General features: G+C 54.7%; 1 protein-coding gene across 1 annotated transcript in view; it reads left to right on the top strand.

Moving 5' to 3' along the window:
* Positions 1 to 25,101, top strand: part of ELN (elastin) — an 81,560-nt gene extending 56,459 nt beyond the window's left edge. Inside the window, exons 22-36 of the mRNA XM_043499416.1 lie at positions 2,596 to 2,742; positions 2,837 to 2,887; positions 6,177 to 6,323; positions 6,413 to 6,475; positions 10,845 to 10,976; positions 11,274 to 11,327; positions 12,840 to 12,986; positions 13,736 to 13,789; positions 14,464 to 14,643; positions 14,932 to 14,979; positions 20,742 to 20,768; positions 21,469 to 21,510; positions 21,990 to 22,019; positions 23,296 to 23,346; positions 24,037 to 25,101. Coding sequence (XP_043355351.1) covers positions 2,596 to 2,742; positions 2,837 to 2,887; positions 6,177 to 6,323; positions 6,413 to 6,475; positions 10,845 to 10,976; positions 11,274 to 11,327; positions 12,840 to 12,986; positions 13,736 to 13,789; positions 14,464 to 14,643; positions 14,932 to 14,979; positions 20,742 to 20,768; positions 21,469 to 21,510; positions 21,990 to 22,019; positions 23,296 to 23,346; positions 24,037 to 24,086 — 1,223 coding nt within the window. The 3' untranslated portion in view covers positions 24,087 to 25,101. The remainder of the gene's footprint in view (positions 1 to 2,595; positions 2,743 to 2,836; positions 2,888 to 6,176; positions 6,324 to 6,412; positions 6,476 to 10,844; positions 10,977 to 11,273; positions 11,328 to 12,839; positions 12,987 to 13,735; positions 13,790 to 14,463; positions 14,644 to 14,931; positions 14,980 to 20,741; positions 20,769 to 21,468; positions 21,511 to 21,989; positions 22,020 to 23,295; positions 23,347 to 24,036) is intronic.
* Positions 25,102 to 26,390: the final 1,289 nt, after the last annotated feature.

Genomic DNA, 26,390 nt, shown 5'->3' on the forward strand with positions numbered 1-26,390 from the left:
TATTAACTACTTCACTAGTGTCCTAGAGGAGGGGAATGGAGAGGGAGGGACTCGGGCCCACCCTCTCCTCTGGGTCCCAGCCCAGGGGCCCTAGGGATAGAGGTAAACCACTTGAACTAACGGTTCCTTCCCCTGGGCTACTTCCCTCTCCTGCCCTTCAGCTTGTGGGGCTTCTTGCCCTCCCTTTGCACAAACCAGGTGTCTCTTTACCTGGGGGTCTTGGTGTTCTTAGCCCACTGCAGCACTTCTCCAAACTCTCCTCTGCTTCCCTCCAAACTACTCTCTGCTCCAACACCAATCCACTCTGCTTCATCTCCTTCTCCTATCTGATTGAAGCAGGGGGGTTTTATCAGGTGACTGGCTTCAGGTGCTTTAATCTATAGCAAATTTTCTTCCCTCTACAGGGAATAAGGCTCCCTTCTAACACTCCCCTGCTGCCCTCTGGCCCTGCTATATCACACACTATAGAGAGATATGCATAGCTGTTTGCTCCCCCAGGTATTAATCGCTTACTCTGGGTTATTAATAAATAAGTGATTTTATTAAGTATAAAAAGTAGGATTTAAGTGGTTTCAAGTAATAACAGACAGAAAAAAGTAAGTCACCAAGCAAAATAAAGCAAAAACATGCAAGTCTAAGCCTAATACATTAAGACACTGATTACAGGTAATATCTCACCCTCAGAAATGTTCCAATAAACTTCTTTCACAGACTAGACTCCTTCCAAGTCTAGGCCCAATCCTTTCCCTGGTACAGTCCTTGTTGGTTTCAGCAGACATCTCAGATGGTAAGCAGGGGTTTTCTCATGACTGGCAGCCCCCTTTGTCCTGCTCAACCCCCTTTTATAGCTTTGGCACAAGGCGGGAATCTTTTGTCTTTCTGGGTCCCCACCCCTCCCTAAATGGAAAAGTACCAGATTTAAGATGGATTTAATTATCAGGTGACATCGTCACATGTCACGGTAAGACCCCCTAGTCTCCATTCCCCATGGGCTGGCCCACACGTACACAGGAACGCTTTCAAGTAACTAAGACCATTTACAGCTGATTGTTTCTGGACCACCCTTAATGGCCTCCACTTAATATGTTTACATCAGTGATACAAGTTTATATCTTATTCTCCTAACTTCAGATATAAAAATAATACATGCAAACAAATAGGATGAACACATTTAGTTGATTACAAGCTTTCTAATGACACCATACCAAGGGTATTTAGTATAAAGCATATTCCAGTTATGTCATATTCATAAGCATATTTCCATAAAGCATATGGAGTGCAACATCACACCCTCCTCCTGAACTTACTGCCATAGTCTTGGACACTCCATGGCAGAGGCAGTACATGTAAAATCCCTGTTAGTCTCTGCGCCTCAATTTCTTTGTCTTTTAAGTGCAGGGTTTGCTGGTGGGTGGCTTTTTATTTGTCAGCCTCCGGATGCCTGAGTTCATACAAAAGGACCTTAGTTCCCAGCTCAATCAAAGGAACTCTGTACCATGAAAGCAGGGAGAGAAGGGCCATGGGGAATTCCTGGTATAGAGGGAATCTGTACTGTGCAAGACTGGCTGAGTTGACTCTGCTGCCCCCAGCTGGCTCTGCCATCTGGTGCTGGTGAGACAGGGAGCGAGTTGGGGGAGAAGAAAGGTGGTGTCAGGTGAAGGAGGGGAGGGGCACTTCAGGTGAGGGAGAGAAGAGGTGAAGGAGGGGAAGGGTTATCAGGTAGAGGGGTATGTTGGAGTGGAGGGGGGTGTCAGATGAGGGAGGGGGGTCAAAGTGAGTGAAAGAAGGACATCTCCCAGAGCTAGGTTCTGCTACAGATGATTTCCCACTGGCACTTGGTCCCAGAGGGACCTATCACCAGCAATGTAAATTAAATCCCCCCCCCCACCCCCGCACCTTATCTTAGTCTGGGGCCAAGTGCTGAGGATCTGGGAACAAAGACTGGCCCCTGTTGGCCTCCCACTTCATCTGCGCTCTGACTGGGCCACATAGTTGCCTTTGTCTCCTTGACTGTATTCTCCTCACATCCTAAGACCATGCTAAACGGCATGCTGCTATCCTTAATACTTTCCTGACTGCATTCCATATCAGCCCTTCCATGACTTTGCCCAGGATCAATGTCAAGCTACCTGGCCTATAGCTACCCAGATCATCCCACTTGCCCATTTGAATACTGGCACACATTGGCATTTTGCTAGTCTTCTGGGACTTGCCCAGGTTTGAAGATTTATTACATAGCAATATCAACAGCTCTGGAACCACCTTGGCCAGCTCTTTAAAACTCTTCAGTGTAAATTATACAGTCTGGCATATTTCTATAACTTGTTCAGTTGCTTTTTAACATCCTCCCTAGTTCCTGCTGGAGTAGAAGATGTTTCATCCCCTTGGAGAATGAATTCCTATCCCATCGGACTGTCTCTCTAGTATATTGCTGAGATGAACGGGCAGGATGGCGCAGGATGTTTACAGTGCCCCTTCCTTTGGTGTGTCTGACATGATGGGAGCGCACAGCAGCAGAATAGCACTGGCCCGGCTCCACTGGGCACTTAGAGTTTACATTGACCGGGACTGGGTTTCTCTCCTCTAACTCTGCAGGAGCGGCTGGTATTGGAGGCCTGGTGCCCGGTGTCGGCGGTGTCCCTGGCGTGGTGCCCGGTGTCGGCGGTGTCCCTGGCTTGCTGCCTGGTGTCGGCGGTGTCCCTGGCGTGGTGCCCGGTGTCGGCGGTATCCCAGGAGTTGGAGGTGAAGTTGCATGATTGGACTGACCGATGGGGCCTGTGGGGTTGTGTTCTCCTCTCTCAGAGCCCTGATTCTCTCTCTTCTGTGTCCCAAACAGCTGGAATCCCAGCAGGAGCGGCAGCAGCAGCAGCAAAAGCTGCCAAGTATGGTAAGCTGGCTCCCTCCCCCTTCTCCCTCCGTGCAGCCTGTAGTGATGGGGTGCCCGCCTGTCATTCCTGGAACCGTGTAGCTACTTGGATCCAAACCCAGAGATGGTCTGTCCCTTTGAGAGCGATCAGCGGAGCCACTGGCATATCTGGGATATATTCACATCCCTCCCTTCCCCGTTCCCCAGGGAGCTTCACCCTGTTCTGCAGCACGTGTCATAGAGAGCTCCTGCCTTAAGTCCACTGGCAATGGGGGGGCAAGGTGGCCAGAAAGTGAGTTGGGAGCCCAGCTCCAGCTACAAGCCAGGCTCCTTGCAGCCAGTAGAGAGCATGGGAAAGCTTTGGACAGCGTGACAGCGCAGATCGCATTCCCCTGTTACTCTGGGCAGGCTGCTGCCCCACAGCTCAGTTTGGAAGGCTGCGGGCGAAGCCGTTTGGGATGTGCTGCTCAGTTAATTCCCAGAGCCCCTTGCCAGGGCCTGGGGCATGATCTTTTCAACTCTATCATCAGCCTATGTGAATCCACTTCATACATAATGGCCTCAGTTCCCAATCGGTCAAGCGCACACTACAGCATGCAGGAAGGAAGAGAAGGGCCATGGGGAATTCCTGGTGTAGGGGGAATCCGTGTGGAGGAAGGCTGGCTGAGTTGGCTCTGCTGACCTCAAGCCGGCACTGCCATCTGGTGCTGGGTGACACAGAGGATGTGTTGGGGGAGAGGAAAGTGGGTGTCAGATGAAGGTGGGGAGGGTTACTTCAGGTGAGGGAGAAGAGACAGGTGTAAGAGAGGAAGGCTGTCAAGTGAAGGAGGGGAGGGGTGGTCTGGGGGAGGGGCGTATTGGAGTGGAGGGGGGTGTCAAGTAGGGAGAAGAGAGGTGGTCAGGGCAAGGGAAGGGAAGGTGTCTGCCAGAGCTAGATTCTACTACAGATGTTTTCCCACTGGCACCTGGTCCCAGAGGGACATATCGCCAACAGTATAAATTAAAAGTTCCCCCAGCAGTTTAACTTAATCTGGGGCCTAGTGCTGAATATCTGGGAGATACGCCTGGCCCCTGCTAGCCTCCCGATTTGTCTTCACTCTGACTGGGCACCGTTGTGATGGGTTGGATCACAGAAACCCCCTTTGGGATTGCCACCTGTTGTGCCAAAACTACCTCTGAGCCTGTTTTCCCTGCCAGCTTGGGACTTCAGTGCCCTATCTGGTTGTGTCAGACACACTAGCCTGCTACAAACACAGGCCCAGGTCTGAACTACGTCCCCCAGAAGCTGCAGGTTTAACTGAAAACAGCTGAAGAAATGTTCCTGTCTCCCAACACTCAGATACCCAGCTTCTAGTAGGGTCAAACCCCAAATAAATCCGTTTTACCCTGTATAAAGCTTATATGGGGTTAAGTCATAAATTATTCGCCCTCTATAACACTGATAGAGAGATATGCACAGCTGTTTGCCTCCCCTGCTGGTATTAATACATACTCTGGGTTAATTAATAAATACAAAAAATAGGATTTAAGTGGTTCCAAGTAATAACAGACAGAACAAAGTGAATTACCAAGCAAAATAAAATAAAACATGCGAGTCTAAGCCTAATACAGTAAGAACGTGATTACAGAGGAAATCTCACCCTTAGAGATGTTCCAGTAAGCTACTTTGACAGACTAGCCTCCTTCTAGCCTGGGTCCAGCAATCACTCACACCCACGTAATTACTGTCCTTTGTTCCAGTTTCCTTCAGGCATCTCCTTGGGGCGGAGAATCATAGAATCATAGATTCTATAGAAGGGATTCTATAGAAGAGATGGCCTCTATATCATAGAGGCCATCTCTTGAGCCGGCTGAAGACAAAATGGAGGGTCTCCCAGGGCTTTATAGTTTCTCTCTTGTGGGTGGAAACCCCTTCCTCCCCCTGTGTAGAATTCTCTCTACAAGATGGAGTTTTGGAGTCACCTGGGCAAGTCACATGTCTATGTATGACTTAGTTCTGTACAGGAACATTCCAAGGAAAGCTGAGATGTGGATTGGCATCTATCAAAGCCTATTGTCAGCTTACGTGTTTCTTGATTGGGCACTTACTGAGAATAGTCTTTTCTCAAGAAGCTAACCAAATGCTTCACCAAGGCTACTTAAAATCAAACAAGTACACAGCCAATATTTATAACTTCAAATACAAAAATGATACATGCATGCAAATAGGATGAATATATTCAGTAGATCATAACCTTTGCAGAGATATGTTACATGGCATATGTAGCATAAAACATATTCCTGTTATGTCATATTTACATTCATAGGCATATTTCTATAAAGCATTATGGGGTGCAACGTCACAACCGTAAAGGATCCAGACCTCTCTTTAATATCCACATTATTCTCTTTGTCACCCAGACTTGTATTCTCCTCACAAACAATGCCAGGCTTTTTTGACAGGACCTGTTGCCTGGAAGAGCATACTAAATGCCATGCTGCCATCCTTAATATTTTCCTGATTGCATTCCATATCAGCCCTTCCACATCTTTGCCCAGGATTGATGTCAGGCTATGTGACCTATATCTACCCAGGTCATCCCACTTGCCCATTTGAGTACTTGCACAGATTGGCATTTTTCTAGTGTTCTGGGACTTGCCCACATTTCCAAAATTTATTACATATCAAAATCAATGACTCTGGGACCTCCTCTGCCAGCTCTTTTAAAACTCTTGGCTGTAGGTTCTCCAGTCCTGCAGATTTGTATAACTTTAGCAGTTGCTTTTTAACATCCTCCCTAGTTCCTGCTGGAGTAAAAGATGTTTCATCCCCCTGGAGAATGAATTCCTATCCCATCGGACTGTCCCTCTAGTGTAGGGCTGAGGTGGACTTGCAGGATGTTTACAATGCCCCTTCCTCTGGTGTGTCTGACATGATGGGAGCGCACAGCAACAGAATTGCAGTGGCCCAGCTCCACTGGGCACTTAGGGCTTGTCTACATTACCAGCTGGATTGACAGGCAGCAATCGATCCATCGGGGGTCAATTTATCATGTCTGGTCTAGATGTGATAAAATCGACTGCCAAGCACTCTCCCATCAACTCTGGTACTCCACCAGGGTGAGAGGCACAGGAGGAGTTGATGGGAGAGCGTCAGCCATTGATTTACTGCAGTGAAGACACCAAGGTAAGTAGATCTAAGTACGTTGACTTCAGTTCGTTGTTCAATTAGCCGAAGTTGCATAACTTAGATCGATCCCCCTCCCTAGTGTAGCCCTGGCCTTAAAGTTTGCGTTGACCAGGACTGGGTTTCTCTCCTCCAACTCTGCAGGAGTGGCTGGTGTTGGAGGCCTGGTGCCCGGCGTCGGTGGTGTCCCTGGCGTAGTGCCCGGCGTCGGTGGTGTCCCTGGCGTGGTGCCCGGCGTCGGCGGTGTCCCTGGCGTGGTGCCCGGCGTCGGCGGTGTCCCTGGAGCTGGAGGTGAAGTTGCATGATTGGACCTGTCGATGGGCCTGTGGGGTTGTGTCCTCCCCTCTCAGAGCCCTGACTCTCTCTCTACTGTGTCCCAGCAGCTGCAAGCCCGGCAGCAGTGGCGGCAGCAGCGAAAGCAGCCGCGAAAGCAGCAGCGTATGGTGAGTCAGCTCCTTCTCTCTTACTGCTCTGCAACTTTGCCCTTTCCCCAGGGCTCCCTGCTTGCAGGCCAGAGTCCTTTTTGCTGGCATCTGTAGCCTTCTGGCATCACGGGCATCTGTTAGTTCAGACAGGCCATCGTGCAGCAGGGCCGTCAGCATGGAGCACAGACGGAGACCGGTCCACGCTGCGCAGCAGGATACAAGGGTCCCATGGCACGGGGGTCACCTGGCAGGGATGCTCAGCCTGCATTCCCCTTATATGTCTCTGATGACACCAGGCACAGCGGAGACCTTTGCAGACCTACCCCTGCTGTAACAGAATGTGAAACTAAATTTTACTGTTCAGCCAGTAGGTGGAGCCCAATATCACTTATCTTATCTGGGCAGGTCATAGCTATAAGACAGAGCAGAGTCCTCCTTTTCTTTTTGCGAATACAGACTAACACGGCTGCTACTCTGAAACATCTCCAGTGTATCTCTCTGGGAAGGAAGCAGCGTAGCCAATCCATATCTGGCAGTAGCAGCCCTGCAATTTACCATCTACAAGTACATGACATGGTGTTGGAAGTAAACTAGCGCCAGAGGAGAACAGAAACAGAAGGACAACAGCAGCAAAGGTTGCAAACAGAAGGAACAAAAGCAACAAAGGTTGTGGGATCTCATCATCATGCAATTCTCTGCCCTTCAGAATGGCCAGACTGAAAGCCACATTTTTCAAGATTTTGCATTGCTATGAGACTCCATAAGGAAACTGGGAATATTCCAGTATCAATATTAATTGATGTTGTGGGAAGCAGACAGAGCATATCTTTAAATCTTTTACCTTTACTGCAGACAGTCACAAAGATAACTAGGAAGGGGTTCTGGCTATGTCTGATGCATACTTGTATACCTCAGAAAAATGTAGCTTATGAAAGAGCATGTTTCCACCAGAGAATTCAAGAACGAGGAGAAAATGTTGAATGTTTTATAATAGCTCTGCATGTATTGGCCGAAAACTGATTTTGGGAATGCAGAACATGAAAATTTCAGAGACAGTCTGATTACTGAGTCAACAGATAACTACAGTGACAGGAATGGCAATTAAAGACAGATTTAAACCTACTCACAGCTACTCAAGAGCAAAGCAGGCTGAGCTTGTCAAAAGTAGCACAAAGGCAGGAGCAACTTGAAACATCTGAAAGTAGCTTAGAAGCTGTAAACAGACACAGCATGAGTTGAAAAAGCACCAAACCCTGCGGGCTATGAGGGAGTTCCAGGCAAACTACAACGCCTTCAGACAATGTACAAGACATGGAAAAATTCATAGTCCCATCAGATTTATAGTTAGTCAAAGGCACAAGGTATAATAAATGCACTGTAAATAATATGGACATTTGTTTGCCATACCAAGGCAGTCAGGGAGTTGACTAACATTACAGATGATCACATGTCATTGTTAATACAATCTATCATGTGTGATGACCGCCTGGAGAATGAAACAGAATATTCATGGGGAAGACTATTAACTTAATATTAACTCAGGAGCAGATGTGACCATCATCTCAGAAGGACTTATAATCCCCTTCTGCCCTTCCCAGAGCTTGAAATCACCTGACACTGCTCTAACTAGCGCTGAGGGGTATTCTGAACTACATGGGCCACTACACCACAGTAACACAAGACAAAAGCTGTGCATTCAGAGTGCATGTGATCAAAGACCAAGAACAGACACAGGCGTGGCAGCCATGACAGGCCTAGTGAGAAAGGTGGGAAGAACTCAGAAGATTTGATGATATTGGACTTTAGAAAAGAGATCCATACAAATAAACTTGAGACAATGGTAGATCATGCAGTGTACAGACACTCCTACCAGAGAGACCTTAGAAGAGACAAGCTGCAGATTTATGCAAATTCAGAGGAGATCATTACCTAGTCATTGTGGACTATTCTTCCAGGTATATAGTGTGGCAAATTGCCAGCACTACTATGATTGGGTCCCACACTTTCTCTTCTTCTAGGGGGGGTTCAGGGCACCATTTCTCACCCCTGGTCTTGGGTATTAATTTTCCCACTAGTATCCCAGAGAAGGGGAGTGGAGAGCAAGGGACCCAGGCCCATCCTCTACTTGGTGTCCCAGCCCAGGAGCCCTAGAGATAGTAACAAACCACTTGAACTAGCAATTCCTTCCCTGGGACTACTTCCCTCTCCAGCCCTTCACTTGTGGGGCTTCCTGCCCTCTCTCTGCTTGGGCCAGGTTTCTCCTAACCCCTTGTGTCTGTGGAGTCCCTCTACTCTGCACAAGCTAGGTTTTCCCTTTACCTAGGGTCTTTGTCTTCTGGCTTGCCACAGCACTTCTTCAAATAGCTCTCTGCTCCAACACCAAACCACTCTGCTTCACTCCTCCAACTGTCTGATTGAAGCAGAGGGTGTTTATCAGGTGCTGACTTCAGGTGCTCTAATTAATCTATAGCAACCTTTCTTCCCTCTACAGGGAATAAGGCTCTCATCATCCTGGGGCTTACATATCTCCCCTCGATCACCCTCCTGCTGCCCTCTGGCCATGCTGTATCACAATAGAAATAGTGGCACTGGATACAATTAACTTAGGCTTGAATAGAGACTGGGAATGGATGAGTCATTACACAAAGTAAAACTATTTCCCCATGTTATTTTCTCCCCCCCCCCCACCCCACCACTGTGTCCTCAGATATCTTGTTAACTGCTGGAAATAGCCTACCTTGCTTGTCACCATGAAAGGTTTTCCTCCTTCCCCCCCTGCTGCTGGTGATGGCTCATCTTAAGTGATCACTCTCCTTACAGTGTGTATGATAAAACCCATTGTTTCATGTTCTCTGTGTGTGTATATCAATCTCCCCTCTGTTTTTTTCCACCAAATGCATCCGATGAAGTGAGCTGTAGCTCACGAAAGCTTATGCTCTAATAAATTTGTTAGTCTCTAAGGTGCCACAAGTACTCCTTTTCTTTTTGCGAATACAGACTAACACGGCTGCTACTCTGAAAATAGAAATAGTGTAAATTGAAAGACACAACATGTGTTATGGAGAAACTGAAATGCACTTTTGCTCACTTTGGTATTCCAGAACAACTAGTGATGGACAATGGACCACAATTCACTGCAGCAGAATTTAAGTCATTCTGAACAAAATATGCTTTTGTTCATATTACTAGTAGCCCACATTACCCACAAATGAATGGACAGGCTGAGAGAGCTGTACAGACACACAAGAAAATCCTAAGGCAGGAAGATCCATTCCTTGGTCTTCTGAGCTACATATCAACACCAATAGTGGCTACTGGATATAGTCCCAGCACAACTCCTGGTGGGAAGACAACTATGAACTACTGTTCCAACTCTGGAAAAGAATCTATCTCCAAAGTGGCCAGACATGAAGAAAGTAGCCAAATTGGATACAAAGGCAAAAAGAGCTTATGGAACACTTTTACAACAGAAATCACTCTGGGACCTGCTGAGTCTAGAAGCTGGAGATGTGTTTGTGTCAAACAGGTTGGAGAAAAAGGATGGACAACTCCAACTGTTATAAAAAAAGAGAATTCAGCACCCAGATCATATGTGATTGAAACCAACAGTGGAGAGTTCAACATCTAGAAGCGATCTACATTTTGTTCCTCAGAAAGAACAATCAACAAGCAAATTCTACAGATGGTAGATGCAGAATAAGAAGAAGATTCAAAGATTCCAAACTGACCAGAGACAGTTATTACAACCAATGGACAGCCAGATGACCTAGTTCTTATATATTCAGGTCATGTAATTAGAAAACCAGTACGATTCAGAGACGCTGAACAATCTGATGTGTACTGGTAGGAATGTAGAATTTAAAGGGGGAGATGTAATGGAATGCTAAATTGTACTATACTGATCAGCCACGAGTGTAGCACTAGGTGTAACATCCTTATCTGAGCAGGTCATAGCTAGAGCCAGACAGTGTATTAAAGGATCTCATCGAAGAAACATGGAAGAAACTGGTACAACAGTCTGACCTGCTAGTAACAGCCCTGCACCCTATCGTGTACATGGAGTACATGACTTCTACCTCTGCCAGAGTGGGGCACATTGAACTTTGGGACTGGGCACTTCACAGCATTCACTGTGCGTCACATGGGTGAATGGATGGACATGAAAAGGATAGTGGGTGGGTCTGTTTTGGGATGGCTGGATGGTCCCTGTCGGTGCCTGGTTATGGGCCGAGAGGATAATGGGGGAGCAAAGGCAAACCAGGATCTCCATTCATATCTCTCTAAATCTAATGGCAGGGCACCATTTAAAGCCATATCATGGGCCACTAAGTACAGGGGGATACAGCCCTGCTTCCTGCCCTGGCCTCACCACTGAACCTCTCAACAGGGGCTGGACGCATACCAGGTGTGGCACTGGGAGTTGGAGGCTTGGTGCCCGGCATTGGTGGGGGTCTGGTGCCCGGCGTTGGTGGGGGTCTGGTGCCCGGTGTTGGTGGAGCCCTGGTGCCTGGCATTGGAGGTAACTTTTACTTTAACTGGGAGATAGAACTTGCCACTTGGTCTGGGATCCTCACTGCTGCAGTGATCTGTAATGGCCACTGCAGGGGAAGGAAAAGAGTCCCATGATGCCCCGCTGCAATCTGGAGCATCCCCAGGTGCTGCTGAGGGCGGGTCTTCCCCTTGTCCCTGCGGTGGGAGAGCATGCTGCAGGAACAGTGTTTTTCTGTGATGGGATATGCTATGGGGTCTGTTGGATTCCATCCCTGGGGAATGCATCTCCACCCAAGTCTCATTCTCCACACATTTCTGTCCCCAGGTGTCATCAGTCCAGCAGCAGCAGCCAAAGCAGCAGCCAAAGCAGCCAAGTACGGTGAGTCAGCTCTTCCTCCTCGGGCTATCCACAGTGCCCTTTGACTGTTGGCTCCTTGAGAGTCCCAGCAGGAGGGGGTCATGGCCAAAGCTGGGGCTTGGGGTTCCAGGAAATAGCAACCTCCCACCCAGAGCAGTCTGGGCCCTCCTAAGAAGGGGTGAGGCCACTGCCTGAGCCGCATGTGAACAAAGCAGAAGTAAAGGCACGTGGTGAGTGCCATCACCTTTCCAACCCAGTTGGGCAGAGATTCCTTCGGGGGCGGGGAGGGTGGTATGTCTGACCACAATGTGTGTGTAACCCAGACACCTCCTGGGTGTGGGGCTTTGTCACATCTAGTGGCACCCGAGACCACTTGGAGAGAGAGTATGAGTCTGCTCTACAGCCTTCGCTAAGGTCCGTACAGCTCTTAGCTCATGCAGTGGCCGCTCATGCACTAAGCTCCAGAGGCCCAGGTCCAATTCCACCCGCAGGCGAACGGGGTCTCTCCATGTTACATATAAGACATGGGCACCCAGACCCTCGGCGAGTACTAGCCCCGGACGCATCGTGGAGTCAGTTGGGAAACTCCTCTTCCCTGCACTGAGGGGTTGGTGGAGTCTAGAGAGCCCTTTAGGAAATAATGCAGCTAATTCCATCCACCCCTCCCTAAACAGTACCCCCACTATCCAATGCACCCATCCCCAAACAGACCAACCCACCGTCCACACACCTATCCCCAAAAGGGCCCTCCCACTATCCATGCAGCCATCCCCAAACAGACCCACCCACTATCCATCCACCCATCCCCAAACACACATCCACTATCAATCCAACCAGCCCCAAACAGACCCATCCACTATCCATCCACCCAGCCCCAGATAGACCCTTCCACTATCTGTCCACCCAGCCCCAAACAGACCCATCCGCTATCCGTCCACCCAGCCCCAAACAGACCCATCCACTATCCATCCACCCAGCCCCAAACAAACCCATCCCTTGTCCATCCACCCATCTCCAGACAGACCCTTCCACTGTCTGTCCACCCATCTCCAGACAGACCCATCCCCTGTCCGTCAACCCAGCCCCAAACAGACCCATCCACTGTCTGTCCGCCCAGCCCCAAACAGACCCATCCACTGTCTGTCCGCCCAGCCCCAAACAGACCCATCCACTGTCTGTCCGCCCAGCCCCAAACAGACCCTTCCACTGTCTGTCCAGCCATCTCCAGACAGACCCATCCACTATCCATCCACCCAGCTGCAAACAGACCCATCCACTGTCCATCCACCCAGCCCCAGACAGACCCATCCACTGTCCATCCACCTTCATACAGATCTCGCTCTCTCTCTTAATCAGTTCTTATACTGCACCCAGTGTTTTGCTATCTGAGCACTGCTCTCCATTACAATCCACCTGCGTGCTACTTGAAGGCCCCACACTTTCTACCTACCTCAGTCTGTGCCATCTTCCACACCTTTATAGGCCCTGCATTCCCAGACCACCGCTGCATTTCACATATCTAACCTTCTGCAGGAGCTGGCGGTGTCGGAGGCCTGGTGCCCGGCGGTGTCGGAGGCCTGGTGCCCGGCGGTGTCGGAGGCCTGGTGCCCGGCGGTGTCGGAGGCCTGGTGCCCGGCGGTGTCGGAGGCCTGGTGCCCGGTGGTGTCGGAGGCGTCCCAGGTGTGGGCAGAGTTGGAAACCATCTCATTCTATTCCAGTAGCAGATGAGTGGGTTCGGATCCCCAGTACCATACAATAGGGTTGGCCAGTGACGGAGCTGAGTGTACCTCTGCCCCCTTGCTGGTCTCTCTGAGTGACCTCTCTGCTGTCCGGCCACCTGCCCCTCCCTGTCTGGGGTGGAGTCCTGCCATTCTCCCACTCTCAGAGAGGGATCTGGGTATGGCACCCCAGCTCTGCCAACCGCTCATTCCTGACTGCGGTTCTGGCATGGACTTGGGACCTGCCCGAAATCAAATGGAGCTGGTGAAGTTGGCTGTGTCACAGGCAGGCAGCAGTGCCAGGCTGTGCTGGTGTCTGAGCAGCCCAGAGTCAGCATCCTTCCGTCCCCGCCAGGCTCAGAGCCATTGATCCCACTGGCCCAACTCCCTGGGAAGCGGCAGCACTGGGAGCGCTGGCGCAGAGGGGGCAGGTGCTGGTGCTACCACGTGATCTGAGCCTGCGCAGGGACAGATCAGACAGACATAGGCTGCTGTGCCCTGCGAGCAGGCTGGGTCCCTTGTGCCAGTGCAGACACAGCCAGAGAGGGAATCTGCAATGGTGTAAGGGGAAGAGCAGCAGGGGTTCAGCAGAGGCAGAGCTGGGCAGGGGCAGTGGTGCCCGTGTTCCTGGCTGGGCAGAGGAGAGAGTGTGAATGAGCCGGGCTGTTCACCAGGGCAGAACTATGATCCCTGCCCCTCGCTCTCTTCCAGGAGTCATCAGTCCCGCAGCAGCAGCTAAAGCAGCTGCCAAAGCAGCCAAGTATGGTGAGTTGGGCTTCCCTGGCTCTCCCCTTCCAGCCTTGGTTCTCTCCCATTCTCTCCAGCCCTCCCCCTCCAGCCCCAAACCTCCCCCCTTCCCTCCAGCCCTCCCCCTCCAGCCACAACCCTTCCCCTGTCCCTCCAGCCCTCCCCCTCTAACTCAGGCTCTCCTCCCCTTCCCTCCAGCCCTGGACCCTCTGCTCCAGCCCCAGCCTTGCAGCTCCCCTCTGTCCTTGGGGCCATGGAGCAGCAGACAGCCCTTCCTTGCAGGGGGCTGTCTGAGCCCTGGTCTTTCTGACCTGGGTCTGAATCCCAACTCACCACAGGAAAGGATGCTCCAGCCTCCAAGCAGCTAAGGCAGCCAAGCCTGCAGCTGGCAGGTGGCTCCTCCAGGCTGTGACTGTATCTGTGGCTGGTGCGGTGTGGGTTGCATCCTAGACGCAAGACCCCGCCCAGCTCGGGTCGCTCCTAGAGGCCCTGTTGCCCATCGCCTGCCCTAACCCCCATGCGGAGTGAGTGCGAGGAGTGCAAAGGGCTACGGGTCTGGCCATGTCTGAAGGGGCCCATGTCAGAGGCACAGAGACCCAGCCCAGAAATACACACTGAGCCTGCACAGGCTCCTTGTGTCCCCTTCCATCCCAGCCTGCGCTTCTGGCCTTAACCCCCGTTCCTCTCCACAGGTGCTGGCGTCGTGCCCGGGGCCGGCGGGGTGCCTGGCTTAGTGCCTGGGGCTGGCAGGGTGCCAGTCGCAACGCCTGGGGCCGGTGGGGTGCCTGTTGTAACGCCGGGGACTGGGGGACTGCCAGTCTTTGAGCCCGGCGCAGGACAAGTGCCAGGCACAGGCATTATACCTGGAGCAGGTAATTGCATATCCTGTCACTCAATGGCGCATGGCTAGACTCCTCCCACAGCACGATGGGATGCCCCTCAGAGTGTTTCTCCTGGGCACTGGGGCAGCTCTGGCATGGGAGCACCGGAAGGGTTGGGCCCTGCTGTGAATAGTAGTAGGTGGCTCTGAATGTGAAGTGCAGAACAGTCACCCATGCACCATCTTTCTCCTGAAGCCAAGTGAGGCAGGTTGGCAATGGACAGGCACTGGGTGCCATGTGGCTCCTGGGTCTAACTGCAATGCTCTTCTCACCCTGCAGGGATTCCCCAGCTGGGCGTGCAGCCAGGCGCCAAGCCTCCAAAGTACGGTATGCACCTCCCCACCATGACCCAGCCAATGGTTCTTCTCTGCCCTCCACCGACTGGCCCATCCTGTCCACTTTTCCCCTGTGCCCTCTGTGTGGAGGGCTGAGGAGCTGTCCTGTTGCTCAGCGCAGACAGCCAGAGCCAAGCACCTCTCTCTCCAGACTGACAGCAACTTCCAACCGGAGCCACCGACATCCATCCTGGGGACCCTGTCTCCACCCACCAGCCTTGGCTTTGAAATTCTGCCTCCTCCTGCCCTGCACGGCCCCGCTTGGGAGCTAGGGCCTCCAGGGCCTAGGCAGCTTCCCCGTAGTCAATGCTCCTGCCCTCTTCCACACCCCTCTTCTACTGAAGGGGACAGGGGCAGACATAACATAAGAACAGCCATACTGGGTCAGACCAAAGGTCCATCTAGCTCAGGGGTAGGCAACCTATGGCAAGCATGCTTAAGGCAGCATGCGAGCTGATTTTCAGTGGCACTCACACTGCCCGGGTCCTGGCCACCGCTCCGGGGTCTGCATTTTAATTTAATTTTAAATGAAGCTTCTTAAACATTTTAAAAACCTTATTTACTTCACATACAACAGTAGTTTAGTTATATATTAAATACTTATCGAAAGAGACCTACTAAAAATGTTAAAATGTATGACTGGCACGCAAAACCTTAAATTAGAGTGAATAAATGAAGACTCGGCACACCATATGCTCCAATACGTCTGTTAGTCTATAAGGTGCCTCAGGACTCTGCCGCTTTTACAGATCCAGACTAACACGGCTACCCCTCTGATACCTGGCACTTCTGAAAGGTTGCCGGCCCCTGATCTAGCCCAATATTCTGTCTTCCAACAGCAGCCAGTGCCAGGTGCTTCAGAGGGAATGAATAGAACTGGGCAATTTACTGAGTGATCTATCCCCTGTCATCCATTCAAAGCATCTGGCAGTCAGAGGGTTAGGGACACCCAGGGCATGGGGTTGCATCCCTGACCTCTTGGCTAATAGCCGTTGATGAACATGTCCACCAGGAACTGATTTAATTCTTTTCTGAACCCAGTTATACTTTTGGCCTTCACTAACTCCCCTGGCAAGGAGTTCTGTAGGTTGACTGTGCGTTGTATGAAGTGCTTCCTTCTGTTTGCTTTAAACTTGCTGCCTACTAGACACGTCTTTTGAGTGCCACAGAGCCAGTGCTTCTGCTTCCCCCGTACAGTGCCACATGCAGGAAGGGGTTGGAGCAGGAGGAGCTGTGGATTTCCTCTCCATCTAGCACTCCAGAGCAGGCTTTGTTCTTTCCTTTGGCTGGAATTGGCCCCAGCTCCACTTCTGAGTTTAGCTAGGCAGGTTCTCACTATTTAGCCCCAAACATGCATGTTGGAGCAGAACTGTATTGTTTTGTGAGTTCAGGCCTGTGAATTCTCTGCCTTGCATTAACGAAAAATGGCAGAAGGCAATTGGGGTGAAACTGAGCATTACAGACTACGATCTGTGGCCACGAAACCACTGCAGACTGGCCAAAGCTTGCAGTGTCCACAGCGAGCAGGCAGAAATCCCTGAGCCCCTCACTGCTCTGCCTTGCAGAAAGAACTTACCTGGCAGGTGTGCAGGGCTGGATATGTGCAGGGACCGGGCGTTTTCCTTCTTGGCCTGTAGTATAGAGGCCAGTTCATTTTATGTTTCTAAAGCATTTTCCCTCTGTCTTCCTGGTGCTATTTTATTAAATCTTGCAGTGCATTCTTATTGGGATCATTGATGTAGGCTGTGTGTGTGCAGCAGTGTGTGTGTGTGTGTGCACGTATGCAAGTCATGTATGCACATGCATGTGTGTGTGTGTACAGGTCACTTACATGTGTGCATATGTGTGTGTGCAAGTCATGCCCGTGTGTGTGTGTGTGCATACCCTTTGGAAATCCATAGGTTTAAAATCTTGTGACAATCCAGTTTCCTGTGAAAGGGAACCAGGACATAGACCTGTTTCACACTGGACAGGTTGGTCATGCAGCGGTGAATGTGCTGCCAGCACTGCAGGGCTCAGAACGAGGGGTTCTGGGGTCTATGATTAGGGCTAAGATTTTGTCATGGTTGTTTTTAGTAAAAGTCACGGACAGGTCACAGGCAATAAACAAAAATTCTTGGAAGCTGTGACATGTCTGTGAGTTTTGCTGTTGTGGCTCTCTGGTTTCTCCCGCCACCCTGGTGGTTGGGCGCTGTAGGGTTCCCCCTCTGCCCATGGCAGATGGGAGCTGCAGGGTGACCATATTTCCCAAAGAGAAAAAGGGACATCCCCAGCCACTCGCCCGAGGTGTCCCCTACTCCCCGCTATTGCTGGAACCCTGAGGAGGGCCCCCTCAGGAGTCTGTCACCTGTCGCTGGAACTTTGCAGGGGGGCCCCTGTTGCTTGTTGCTGCTGTCGCCTGTTGCTGGAACCCTACCAGAGCCCCAGTGGCTGCCAGCTGCAGAGTCCTGCAGCCCGTGGGCTGAAGCAGAGAATGTCAGGGAGGTCTCTGGAAGTCACAGGTTCTGGGACTCCTGTGACCTCTGTGACATAGACGTAGCCTTACCTATGATCCAACAGAGGAACTGGCCTAGGATGGGCCGCCGCAGTGTATGTCCAGTGAACAGGAGGAACGTGGCTGGTTCTCTGACTGACAGGTGTCCCTGGGACTGGGGTCACAGGTGCCAGGGGCTTCCCAGGTATGCAGCTGCCAGAGATGCTGAGCTCTGTGGGCCAGGAACTCTGGAGAGGCAGGATTTGCCCCTGCACTCTGCCCAAGTGTGCTGTCAGCATGGGAAAGAGAGGGGCTCTGCCCTAGAGCCCTGGTGGCAAGGCTTCCCAGAGCTGGTGGGCAGTCTGGTGCTGCAGGGCTCCGGTGCTCTCCCCTGGCACAGCATTGTCCCTGCTCCCAAGCTCCCCTCTGGAGCACGGAGAGCCCTGGCCAGGGACCCAGCCCTCATGGCTGCAGGTAGGCATCCAGGACGGCAAGTAGCAATGTTTGACTCATCCCTTCCCCCTTCAGCAAGGGCTGAGGGCATCCCTGTCCCTCCGGAGCTGCCCTCCTGGAGGTGGCTCTGGTGGAGTGTAGCTTGCTGCAGGCCAGTCCCGGGTTAGGAGTCAGGCTCATGGGCTATACAGGCAAGAGCAGCTGTGTGGGCAGAGCCAGACCCGGCAGGGTGGAACTGTCCCAGGCCTGGCTTCTCCCTGTGCAGCATGGAATGGCTGGGGTGATCAATGTGCCCATCTGCAGTAGGGTTCCAGCCCCTCTGGCTGTGAGCCCTTCACTCAGCACTTGGCACCGACACCCCAGAGCCACCTGCACACAGCTCTCAGGGCCAAGTGCAGTGCTTCACTTAGCATGGACAGCCCTGCATGCATGTGTGTGCTGGGCGTGTGCGTACTGTACACTTGTGTGCGTACACATGGGGGGTGTGCATGCGTGTGTGTGTGTATGTCTGCATGGTGCACAGATTCACATTAAGGTCCCAGGGCCTTCTCATGCACTCTACCCAGAGCACCTGTCCTGCTCCATGCCCGGTCCTGTGTGGGAGGAGGTTGCTGGGACAGTTCCTAGAGCTCCTGGCCTCAGGGCTGGGCTGTCCCCTGCTGGGTGCGGGAGGGTGGCAAGGGATGGCCTCCTCACAGGTGGCATGGCTACTGAGTGCTGGAGTGGGATGCCAGTCTTGGGGAATGTCGCCTGCCTTGGTCCCAGGGGAAGGGGGCCCCTGCCCCAATGCCCCTTGGTCCCCATGGGAAGGCGGCCCCGGCCCCCTGGTCCCTTGGTCCCATCCAAAGCAGCCTCCAAACAGTGGCAATGATGGGATGTTCCTTTCTTAGCATCTCAGATCCAGGAGACTCCACTGCTGCCCTGAGGGCCCCCATCTGTCCAGCTCTCAGCACCTTGGGCCCCCCCCCCACTGTCATGGAGCCATGAGCCACAGGTTTGTGCCCACTTGGGGCCTTCTTCACTCCCGTCACCCAGCCGGGGGCTGCTACAGTTTTTGCTGAATGCTGATGGTGTGCATTTCCCACCTGTTCTGTGCCACAGGGTTTCTGTATCTAGGGGCTAGTGGCAAACCTCTCAAGCCATGTAACTGGCCCAGCTCCACTGGGTTCAGCCTCTCCCAGCAGGGGCTGCTGTGGGGACCAGGGCAGGAGTGCTGGCTGTAGGGAGCTCCTGGCTACTCCAGCCCCTGCCTCTCCCAGCAGGGGCACTGTAGGGAGCAGGGTAGGAGCGCTGGCTGTGAGCGGGGGGCGCTGTAGGGGCAGGTGTGCTGGTGAGAGTGCAGTGTTAATGTCCCTAGGGAGTTACTCAGGAAGCCTTTGCCCTGCGGGTTATGGGCCGGGCACCCGTCCCGTACTTTGAGGGCCATCCCTTGACCACTGGAACTTTACGTTGATACAGGTGGTAACTGCACTGGACACCTGAGGGCAGGGCAGTAGAAATGTTCACAGGTGGTGCTCAGAAAAATGGTGTGTCCCTAAAATGGCCCTTGAAATACCGTCTTGTCCCGTATTTCCCACGTGCTTTCCCCTTACTACCATCCAACAAAGGTGGGCAGCCTATGCCAGGTCCGCAGCCATGGCAATAAACGAGGAACTGGGTTCTCCCTGGCCCAGCTGTCAGCTTACACCAGGGACAGCCCCGTGCGCAGAAACAGTGCCTCTCAGCTGGCTGCGGGGAGCAGCTTGGCTGGGCTGCCTGCACTGGCTGGCACATGGGCCGGAGTCCAGCCCTTAAGGCCCTGTGTGCTATGACAGGTCACCTCAGTCCCAGGGGATTGTCACTGGGCCCTGTGTCAGTCTGGGGGGCTGTGAGCCCAGTCCTGCCCCCACCCTGCCTCACCCAGCCCTGCCTTGTCACGCTGCTTTGTATTCTGGCTCTGTCCATGGTTCTGGGGGTCTCCGTCCCTGGTGCCCACCTGGCTGGTCCTGGGGCAAGCAGTTGTTCCAGGCAGCTTTCCCCGTCAGAGGCTGCAGGGTGACAGCATGTGCCCAGTGCAGCCACCTCTCCCTGCTCATCCCCTCAATATCCGGGCGTGGTGGCCATGCTGGTGTAGACAGGTTCGAGCCTCCCCAGCATGCGCCTTCCCCTGTGCAGCTGGTTGTGAAACATGGAAACAGGAGGGGCCAGCCCAGCTGAGTGGAGCTGTAATTAGAATGAGGGAAACATTCTCTCTGCACCCAGCTGGACCGTGGCTGGACTGCAGGGAGCCCACGGCTGCTTAGGTTGACCCCCTCCCCTCGTCTCCGTGTGGCGCAGTCCTGTGAACAGCCTGTTTCCAGACACTGGCATCTCTTGGTTCAGAGCAGTACTGGGAAGGGAGGGTCCTGGGGAGAGGGGCATGGGCCCGTGAGATGAACCTCACTGAAGCTGCTCCAGGTGACACCAGCAGCAGTCACCAGTGCCCAGTTCCTCTGGCCAGTCCCCAGAGCCCTTGGCCTCGGCTGAGCAGCCAGCTGTGTCTTGCCCTTTGCAGCGGGAGAACACCAGGAGCAGCACCTCTAGACTTAGGGCCTCCCATCACGCAACAGTGTAGGAAACAGGGCAGGAGCGCTGGCTGGGGGGGGCTCTCCACTACGCCAGTCCAGCCTCTCCCAGCACAGGGTGCTGTGGGGAGCAGGGCAGGAGCTCTGGCTGGGGCTCCGAGTCCTGACTATACCAGCCTAGCCTCTCCCAGCATGGGGCGCTGTGGGGGGTGGGGGATGGCAGGGACGTTGTGACACTGGTGCTGCTGTCATTGTGTTAGTGACTGACTGTGTTTGCTGTTGTAGGGTTCGGTGTTGGGGGCCTGCAGCCAGGTGAGTGAATGGGGCTCTGGGGGGAGCTCACGCTGTGCCCTCCTGCGGATCTGCTGGGCATTGCCTAGGGAATGTCTTAGCCTCCCTGGGCTGGGATGCTGGTGCCAGTGGTGCCTTCGGCAGGGCCCTGTTCTTAAGCTGCTCCCCAGGCAGGGTCGTGGAGAAGCTGGACTGTGCTGTTCTGGCAGGAGGAGCAAACCCAGGCAGGCTAGTGTTCCAGACAAGCTGCCAGGACCTACGGGCATTGCGCCCTGGGCACCAGGGAACCGAACATCTCTTTAGCCACCCATGGCCTGGGAGGGTTTTCCGGGGCACAGGAGCTGGCGGGGCTCCATTCAGCCAGATGTCCTGGAACTGAATGCCCTGGTCTGGGTTCCCACAGCCCAGCTCTGGGGATGGGGCCAGGCATTCACAGCCATTGCTGCTCAGGTGGGACTGAGCTTTGATCAGATGAGGACTGAACCTTGGGGGCTCAACTTCCTGGCCAGGGTGGGGCCAGGAATGCTGTGGCCCAAGGTGGTGCCAGGCCATGCCCTGGGTCTCCTCTGGCACAGCCTCTGGTACTGCTAGGCAGCCCCCAGTGGGGCAGGGTGTTACTGTGACCTGCAGGCCCAAGTATGCTTGTGGGGTGCATGGCACAACCCTCCTCAAGCCAGGCCAGTGGCTCGCCCCAGCTTCACCTACTCTCATTTTGTTCTAGGGGCTGGAGTTCCTGGCTTCGGTTTGTCTCCCATTTACCCAGGTATATTTGGCAGCTCAGTTCCTATCTCCTAACAGCTGGGCCATGAGCCCGGCCTAGTGCCCCAACCCCCTGCATGGGCCTCTTGGCCACACCTGGGGTCCCAGCATGGCTCTGCCACATTGTGCTGCAGCCAGGCCAACATCGACAGGCAGGACCTGTGCACAGGGCACTATGCCCAATGGCTGGAGCCCAGGAGGGGGGCCTGTGGCCAGGGGGATGGACCTAGGACTGGGGCCTGTGCCCACTGGCTGGGGCTATGGCCAGGAGGCTGTGCCTGATGGCTGGGCCCTGGTCTATGCTGGCCTCCATGCCACATACACTCAGTCTGTCTGGAAGACTGATTGAGCTGGTGGAGCTGGGGCAGCCCTTGGGGGATGGTGCCAGGTCCCCTGCGAGAGGCCCCAGTTCAGCACAGGGGTGTCTAAAGGAGGGGGTGAGGCACCAACAGGACTGGCACTGAGGATTCTGCTTTCTTCCAGGTGGACTCGCTGGCCAGCTAGGATACGGCGGTGAGTGGGTGCCCATGCCTGCCAGGGCTGGGCGAGGCAGGACTCAGTGATGCCCGGAGAACCAGCCCCTCTCCCTGGGGAAGCCCAGTGTGGCTGGGGGCCCCCAGAGCCAGCTCTCCCCAGCTCTGAGCTGAGGCAGTTTTCCCAGCTCCTGAGGACGATGCCAGTCAGCCACCAGTGCGAGGGGATGGGCACCGTGTCTGAGATGGGCGTGCAGCCTGTGAGCGCAAAGCCGTTTGCTCTCCCCTAGGGCTCATTGCAGGCCTCATCTTCTCTGGGGCTGCCCCAGGGTAATGGGGGATGGGGTAAGAGGAGCCCGTTCCTGATTCCTTAGGTACAGTCCCTGTGGCCTGGGATATGGGCCCAAGACAGGTCCCCACGCCAGCCTGGCCCTGCCCAGGTGCACGCAGCCCAAATCAGCAGACACAGGCTGGGTCTTTCCTCACGTTACACATGGGAACCCTGAGGCCCCTTCCCAAGGCCTGGGATTCCCCAGCGCTCCGCATCTGTGGGGCCAGATTCCCCAGGGAGTGCACCCATTGGAAACCCAGGCCCAGAGTGAATTGTGGGTGGCAGTGCCAGGGAAGGGAGTCCTCATCTCCTGAGTGCCCGTGCAGTGCCTTAGCTCCCAGATCCACCTTCCTCAGCAGCACCCCCGCAGCAGCCAGTGGCTCCAGCAGCCCCAGACTCCCCTACTCTGTGGAGGCAGTGGGCCCTATCGCTAGCACACAGCACTTCCAGTGGGCAAGCCAGGCTCCAGTGCTGGGCTCCTCTACCCCTAGCCCCCGTGCCTTCTCCCATCTGAGCAGGGGTACCTTCTGCAGCCAGGTACCCTGCCTTAGTCCCTGGCTGAATGCCTGCGAGGTGGGCCCTGCACCCAGCCTGGTGCACACATCAGGGGTGGGCACATCTCTGTGCCTTGCAGCTGCAGCCAGGCCCTGGGGCAAAGGGGTTCAATTGCATTGCTGAGCCACATCAGTGCTCTGCTGGTCGATAGGGATCGTTGGCTTCGGAGCGGGGAACCGCTCTCTGCTGCCTATGGGAACTGGCATCCTGGATGAGCTGCTCCAGGGAGTCCCCCTAGGGTCCCATGAAGTGCCCCTTGTGAGAGGTGCTCGGGGGAGAGGGCCCATGAGACACACCGCCCGTCCTCAGGCTCCCAGGGACTGTGGCTGGCAGAGCGGGGAACTGGTAGCACATGCTCCCTGCTGCCCCTGGATGGGCTGCACACTCCTGGAGCCTGTACTGATAGGTTGTTTTCTCTGCATCTCCACAGGAAAACCTCTCAAGACCTATGGTGGAGCCCTGGGAGCCCTGGGATACAGAGGTAAGTGTCCCCCCAGGGATTGTGCCAGATAGGGCTAAGTGGTCTCCAGGCGTTGCCAGCACGCGCTGGGGGAGCAGGATAGGAAAGCCCCACTCAACGTTTGCACTTGGAAGGAGGAAGCCATGTGACTTCTCAGCCTGGGGCTCCCCGGCCTCGTCACTTCGTGCAGCCTGGTTCCGCTGCACTGGCCATGCCAGGTGCCCGCTGAGGTGCTCTGGTGCCCATGCTCAGGGTCGGCTGCTGTGCCCACCTGGCCATAGCCTTGGTGCTTGGCTTGGCATGCCCCACTGCCAGGGGCTCACCCAGGCCACTCCCACTTTGGGAGCAGCCTTTGTCTCCCCACCTCGCAGCTGTGCCCACAGGGCAGCACTGGCACTGTGAGCACTGGCCCGCCTCTGGCACAACAATAAACCCTTCATTAGTAGCACGTTGCTGCCTGACCTGGCCTCCCATTCTCTGCCTCACACAGCAACACGTGCGTCAGGCTGGGGCGAGCCCATGCCCTCCGTAGCGAAGTGCCCTGGCCTGGAGCACATCACACCACTCGCCCCAGCCGGCAGCAGGGGACCTGTTGTCCTATGCCATCACCACGAGGTGGCAGCCTCATGTCCCACACGCTGCTGCCCCTGTCTGGGGGGAGCCCAGGGGCTTGGAGTGCTGGGACTGACACCCTCCTTTGTCCCCTGCCAGGTGGCGTGGGCTGCGCGCAAGGGAAGTACTGTGGCAGGAAGCGGAAGTAACCCAGCCAGGCTGCTACCATTAACCTCATGAACTTTGGTGCTACTGCATGGTCTAGAATGTAAACCCTGAGTAAAGCAGCGATCCCGCCCCCATCCCCCGTTCCCCCGCCAGCCCCCCGGAGCGAATTCCATGGCCCCTGACGCTCCCTTCGCTCCAGCCTGGGGGTCTCTGCCCTGTCTCCAGTGGGAAGCACAGAACAAACTGTGGGAAATGCCGTTCCCACTGGTGCTAAAGCTCCCTGCAGGGAGAGCTGGGCAGGCCTCCATGGGGCGGGACAGGACCCTCCAAGGGGACGGGAGCCTTGGGCCCTCGGGGAGGAGGAGATGGGGGCTGGTTTCCAAGAGGACAGCGAGGGGCTGGGCTCCACCTGCCACCAGCATATGGGCGAATGACCCATCAGCAGTGCCCAGGCTCAGCATATCCCAGCTGCTCCCAAGACTCCGTCCAGCTGGCCAGGAACTGCTTAGCAGCTAGCCAGCCTTGATCCCCTGCCCCCATGTCTGCCAGCCCCCTCCGTGCCTGCCGCCCCAGGACCCACGCTGCGGGATGCCACGGGATGGGGCTTGTGGGCTCCATGCAGGTGGGCAGGGACACTCGTGCCAGCGGGGCCTGTAGGGGCTCATGGGTGGGTTAAATTCGCCCAGAGTTCTTTGTGGTGGGGCCATCTGATTGGCTGACGCGTCCCCACGCTGGAGGACATGGCCCTCCCGCTGTGTGGGGAGGGGTTGGCACTATCAGCAGAGCCAAGTCACTAACACTGATGGGATTAGCCATGTGCCGCCCTCACTCAGCAGCACTGTACGGACAGCCAGCGCCAGCCCAGCCCTGCCATGTCTCTGAGGCCCCGCTGGGACCTGCCCTTCCTCTTGCCCTGGAAGCCCGTGTGTTCCTGAGCCGTGGGCCGGAAGGAATCACACCTCTCCATGTTACTCACTTCGTATAGCTCGGGTGGGACATGTTATAAAGAGGGAAAGTAACTGCTTCCAAACGACTAATAAACAATGACTTCTAAAGAACTGCAGCCTCCTGCTTTTTCTTCGCTGCTTCTCCAGACCCAGAGCTGGGGATCCACCCCAGCAATCTGCCCCCCCACAGGATCTGGCTTTCATCCCCTGTCCCCAGGAATCCATCTTGCCCCCCAGGATCCTCACACACACACACCCCAAGGGTTCTGCCCTGCCTCCCCAGGATCCTCCCAGCCTGCCGCCCTCTGGGGATCCTCACTGCCTCCCTGCCCATGTGGGGATCTGCCCCACCCAGTTCCTCACTGCACCTATCTGGGACTCACCCCATTTCTCCAGCTCCACTGCCTGCCGCACCTGGCCCCTTCTGCCTTCTGCGTGCCATGTTCCCCTTCCACATGGGGCTACATCAACCCCCGTTGCCAGCTAGATTCTCTCTAGGGGTTCTACTCCTGTGCTCTCGCTGTTGGCACTCACAGGACACTGCTGGAGGGAAGCTCACAGTGCTGATGGCCTGCTGGGACTGAAGTCACAGTGAAGTTGTGCTATGTTCGTGTTAGATTGCTGGCCTGGCAGAGTCTGGGGCAGCAGGACAGAGCTGAGCACCGTGCTGGAGCCAGGCAGGGAGTGACTGGACTAGCAGGTGTGTTCACCCTGCACAAGCAGGGGCTGGAGTGTCCACACACAGGGTCAGCACCCTGCCCCCAGCCCAGCTGCAGTGGGAGCCAAGCTACAGTCCCCTGAAGAAGAGGGTTTAGGCACAGCAGTAACTGGGCTCTGTGCTGAGAGACACCAAACCAAAGTCCTCTCCAGAGCACTAAGGCCAGCAAAATGAGGCCAGGAGCAGAGTAGCCCGTAGCTAGAGTTGCCAGGCATCCAGTTTTCTACCAGAACACCTCGTTGTAAAGGAACCCTGGTGGCTCCGGTCAGCACCACTGACTGGGTGGCTAAAAGTCCCGCTCAGCGGCGCAGGGGCTCAGGCAGGCTCCCTGCCTGCCCTGGCTCTGTGTGGCTCCCTGCGGTGGCTGGCATGTCTGGCTCCTAGGAGCAGGGGTGGCCTCAGGGGGCTCCACATGCTGCCCCTGCCCTGAGCACCAACCCCACAGCTCCCATCGGCCAGGAACCACGGCCAATGGGAACCTCGGCCAATGGGAGCTGTGGAAGCGGTGCCTGTGGGCACAGGCAGCACGCAGAGCCCCCTGGTCCCTCCGCCTAGTAGCCAGACATGCCAGCCACTTCCGAAAGCCACCTGAGGTAAGCACCACATGGCCACAGCCCGCACTCTACACTCCCTCCCGCACTGAAAAACCCTTCCAGATCCCACACCCTAACCCCCTGCCC

This window comes from Dermochelys coriacea, chromosome 17, assembly GCF_009764565.3.
Source record: "Dermochelys coriacea isolate rDerCor1 chromosome 17, rDerCor1.pri.v4, whole genome shotgun sequence".
Lineage (NCBI taxonomy): Eukaryota > Metazoa > Chordata > Testudines > Dermochelyidae > Dermochelys > Dermochelys coriacea.